At 47.1% G+C, this 5,000-nt stretch overlaps 1 protein-coding gene across 1 annotated transcript in view; it reads right to left on the bottom strand.

Annotated features, from left to right (window-relative positions):
• LOC143295924 (1-phosphatidylinositol 4,5-bisphosphate phosphodiesterase beta-1-like) overlaps positions 1–5,000 on the bottom strand; it is a 219,482-nt gene that overhangs the window by 138,840 nt on the left and 75,642 nt on the right. The window contains exons 5-6 of the mRNA XM_076607610.1: positions 2,278–2,411; positions 35–119 (exon numbers count right to left, since the gene is read on the bottom strand). Of these exons, the coding sequence (XP_076463725.1) occupies positions 35–119; positions 2,278–2,411 (219 nt within the window). The remainder of the gene's footprint in view (positions 1–34; positions 120–2,277; positions 2,412–5,000) is intronic.

Here is a 5,000-nt window from a genome sequence, read left to right as displayed (position 1 = left end):
CACACACACACACACACACACACACACCACCTACCTTCCCCACCAGCAGACCAGCCGCCTCCAGAGCCTTCTCCACTTTCTTCTTGTCCTCTCTGTTGCTGGCCACCTGCTTCACCACACTGCAACAGCCAGCAACGACACCACCACCACCATCAATAACCGCGCAGCAGCAGTGACGACAATCAACCTCAGACACAGCGACAACCACAGCAACAACGTTACCCACAGCAACAATATCATCATCATCATCATCATCACCATCATCATCATCATCACCATCATCATCATCATCATCATCATCATGATCATTGTCATAAACAACCACAGCAACAACGTTACCCACAGCAACAATATCACCACCACCACCAGTATCATCATCATCATCATCATCATCATCATCATCATTGTCATGAACAATGACAGCAACAACGTTACCTGCTGCAACAATATCACCACCACCACCACCACCACCACCATCATCATTGTCATGAACAATGACAGCAACAACGTTACCTGCAGCAACAATATCACCACCACCACCATCATCATCATTATCATCGTCATGAACAACCACAACAACGTGAACTGCACCAAGATCAACATCATCAACAACAATTATTTACTGAAGACATTCTCAGTGCTTCAGAGGCTGATGTAAAAAAAAAATATTGCTGCTAAACCATCCTTCGCAATCATTCCATCATGGGAACTGAAAAAAACAACAACAGTCTTTGATATAGACCACACACATCTGCAGAAAAACGACTCGCCTAACTTGTTAAAGAGCGCAGTGTGCTCTCATATGGAAAGCAATTACAAAAAATATGTTAAAAAATCTATACAGATGGTTCTGTTCTTGATGACGGAAAAAAGGGAGCGGCATTTATGATACCAGAATGGAACAACGAGCAAATGTATCACTTGGGTAAACATTTCCCATCTTTACTGCTGAACTAATAGCCATACAAATGACTTTAACTCATATTAAAGGTGTTTCCAAAACTGATAGCCAAATTCTCCTTTGCGAAGATTCGAAATCAGTGTTACATGCTCTTAGATCTCCAAATCAAAAGACGCGTCTTGAGATAACTGAAAGAAAATACATTATACATTTTTTGTCGATCAAAGGCAGTTATATGACTTTCATTTTGGTGCCTTCACACTGTGGGTTTTCTTCAAATGTGAGGGCAGATCATATCAGGCTGCCAAAAAGCCAGCGCGTAATTGTGAAGGCTCAATCCTTCTCAGCATACCATTAGATTTACAAGAATAATGTAGATGTATTGAGAACGTTTCCCTTGATCGGCTTAAAAACAGGCTGAAAGATTCAGACTGCCAATATTACCGCCACTGCATAAATGCAGTAAAAGCGAGCAACCCCAAGGCTTTCTTGAATAATCTATCTGTCTCCCAGTCAAGTCCGATTATAAGTGTGATTTATCGATTTCGTTTAAATGTCCAACGTATAAAATACTGCAAAAACATACAGTGTTTATGTGAAAAAGAAGTAAACGTATATCCCATTCTTGTCGAGTGTCCAAGAACAAGCCAACTCGTCTTTAAAAAGCTCACTGACCAGTTTCCGAAGAACACACATTTGTCCTTAGATGTTTTGAATAATTATCCATTACTCCGACAACTTTCTGAATGTTTGAATCAAAGTCCAGTTGGTATCTTCTTTTGATTGATCATGTTTGTTATAATAAGCATACTTTAATCCTGTTAAAGGAATGTTTGAAATAGATCTACTTTACTCTCGGTCAGTCCAATCTTTCGCAGCTCTTCCTTTTAAACTCTGACGCTTTTCATGTCTCCTTACCTGTCTCAGTCATCCCACCACCTCTTTTCATCACCCCCAACGCCAACGCGCATGCATACACATACTATATCCCCCCCCCCCACCCCCTGTCTAACATCACGTAACAGTGAAAAGACGTTAAACTAAAAAAAGAAAGACCCCCCCCCCCCACACACACACACACACTCAGACAGACCCCCATCCTCTCACACATGCACATACAGACTCCTCCCCCCATTGCCCCTACTCCCACTCCCACCAACATCCTCCCCATACAAACACACACGCACACACAGACCCCCCTACCCTCCCACACAGATTCCCCCCTCACTTACCCCCCCCACCCCCCACACACACCCACACACCAACAGCCCCCCTCCCCAACCACACAAACACACACACACACAGACCCCTCCACCCCTTCCCACTCCCCCTCCCCGCCCCTCTCCACACCCACACCCACACCCACGCACACTCACTTCTTGACGGGGATCTTGCCGTCGGGCCCCAGGACAGAGATGATCCTGCTGTACCACTTCTCCAGAAAGACCAGCGTGCTGCTGTTGGCGCTCAACAGGTTGCCAGCGTAGCGCAGCAGCTCCTCCGCCCACAGCTGGAACCAGTGAAAAAACATGAAGCTGTGAGGCTGCTGCTGCTGCTGCTACTGCTACTGCTACTACAGTGGTTAACACAGCTCTCAGCCGTCAGCTACTATCACTGCTGCTGCTGCTACTACAGTGGTTAACACAGCTCTCAGCCGTCAGCTACTATCACTGCTGCTGCTGCTGCTGCTGCTGCTACAGTGGTTAACACAGCTCTCAAACGTCAACTACTATCACTGCTGCTGCTGCTACTGCTACTACAGTGGTTAACACAGCTCTCAATCGTCAACTACTATCGCTGCTGCTGCTGCTACTGCTACTACAGTGGTTAACACAGCTCTCAATTGTCAACTACTATCGCTGCTGCTACTGCTACTGCTACTACAGTGGTTAACACAGCTCTCAATCGTCAGCTACTATCACTGCTGCTACTGCTACTACAGTGGTTAACACAGCTCTCAATCGTCAACTACTATCGCTGCTGCTGCTGCTACTGCTACTACAGTGGTTAACACAGCTCTCAGCCGTCAGCTACTATCACTGCTGCTGCTGCTGCTACTGCTACTACAGTGGTTAACACAGCTCTCAATCGTCAGCTACTATCATGCTGCTGCTGCTACTGCTACTACAGTGGTTAACAAAGCTCTCAGCCGTCAGCTACTATCGCTGCTGCTACTGCTACTACAGTGGTTAACACAGCTCTCAAACGTCAACTACTACCACTGCTGCTACTATTGCTACTGCTACTACAGTGGTTAACACAGCTCTCAGCCGTCAGCTACTATCACTGCTGCTGCTGCTACTGCTACTACAGTGGTTAACACAGCTCTCAATCGTCAGCTACTATCACTGCTGCTACTGCTACTACAGTGGTTAACACAGCTCTCAGCCGTCAGCTACTATCGCTGCTGCTACTGCTACTACAGTGGTTAACACAGCTCAGTCGTCAGCTACTATCACTGCTGCTACTGCTACTGCTACTACAGTGGTTAACACAGCTCTCAATTGTCAACTACTATCGCTGCTGCTACTGCTACTGCTACTACAGTGGTTAACAAAGCTCTCAGCCGTCAGCTACTATCACTGCTGCTGCTGCTACTGCTACTACAGTGGTTAACACAGCTCTCAAACGTCAACTACTATCACTGCTGCTACTGCTACTACAGTGGTTAACACAGCTCTCAAACGTCAACTACTATCGCTGCTGCTGCTGCTACTACAGTGGCTAACACAGCTCTCAAACGTCAACTACTATCGCTGCTGCTGCTACTGCTACTGCTACTACAGTGGTTAACACAGCTCAGTCGTCAGCTACTATCACTGCTGCTGCTGATACTACAGTGGTTAACAAAGCTCTCAGCCGTTAGCTACTATCGCTGCTGCTGCTGCTACTGCTACTACAGTGGCTAACAGCTCTCAGCCGTCAGCTACTATCGCTGCTGCTACTGCTACTACAGTGGTTAACACAGCTCAGTCGTCAGCTACTATCACTGCTGCTGCTGCTGCTGCTACTGCTACTACAGTGGTTAACACAGCTCTCAGCCGTCAGCTACTATCACTGCTGCTGCTGCTACTACAGTGGTTAACACAGCTCTCAAACGTCAACTACTATCGCTGCTGCTGCTGCTGCTGCTACTGCTACTACAGTGGTTAACACAGCTCTCAAACGTCAACTACTATCGCTGCTGCTGCTGCTGCTACTACAGTGGTTAACACAGCTCTCAGCCGTCAGCTACTATCACTGCTGCTGCTGCTGCTACTGCTACTACAGTGGTTAACACAGCTCAGTCGTCAGCTACTATCACTGCTGCTGCTGCTGCTACTGCTACTACAGTGGTTAACACAGCTCTCAATCGTCAACTACTATCACTGCTGCTGCTGCTGCTGCTACTACAGTGGTTAACACAGCTCTCAATCGTCAACTACTATCGCTGCTGCTACTGCTACTACAGTGGTTAACACAGCTCTCAAACGTCAACTACTATCACTGCTGCTACTGCTACTGCTACTACAGTGGTTAACACAGCTCTCAAACGTCAACTACTATCGCTGCTGCTACTGCTACTACAGTGGTTAACACAGCTCAGTCGTCAGCTACTATCACTCCTGCTGCTGCTACTACAGTGGTTAACACAGCTCTCAGCCGTCAGCTACTATCGCTGCTGCTGCTGCTACTGCTACTACAGTGGCTAACACAGCTCTCAAACGTCAACTACTATCACTGCTGCTGCTACTGCTACTGCTACTACAGTGGTTAACACAGCTCTCAAACGTCAACTACTATCGCTGCTGCTGCTGCTACTGCTACTACAGTGGTTAACACAGCTCTCAATCGTCAACTACTATCACTGCTGCTACTGCTACTGCTACTACAGTGGTTAACACAGCTCTCAAACGTCAGCTACTATCACTGCTGCTGCTACTGCTACTGCTACTACAGTGGTTAACACAGCTCTCAATCGTCAACTACTATCACTGCTGCTGGTGGTGGTGGTGCAGCAGCTACTGCTATTACTGCTGCTACAGCTACTGCTACAACTGAGCAGGTGGACAGCGTAGCGCAGCAACTCCTCCGCCCAAACAGTAACCAGAGGTCAACA

Source organism: Babylonia areolata, chromosome 21 (genome assembly GCF_041734735.1).
Source record: "Babylonia areolata isolate BAREFJ2019XMU chromosome 21, ASM4173473v1, whole genome shotgun sequence".
NCBI classification, from domain to species: Eukaryota; Metazoa; Mollusca; class Gastropoda; order Neogastropoda; family Buccinidae; genus Babylonia; species Babylonia areolata.
Note: the sequence above shows the minus strand (reverse complement) of the source record. Positions and strands in the feature narration are given on the sequence as shown.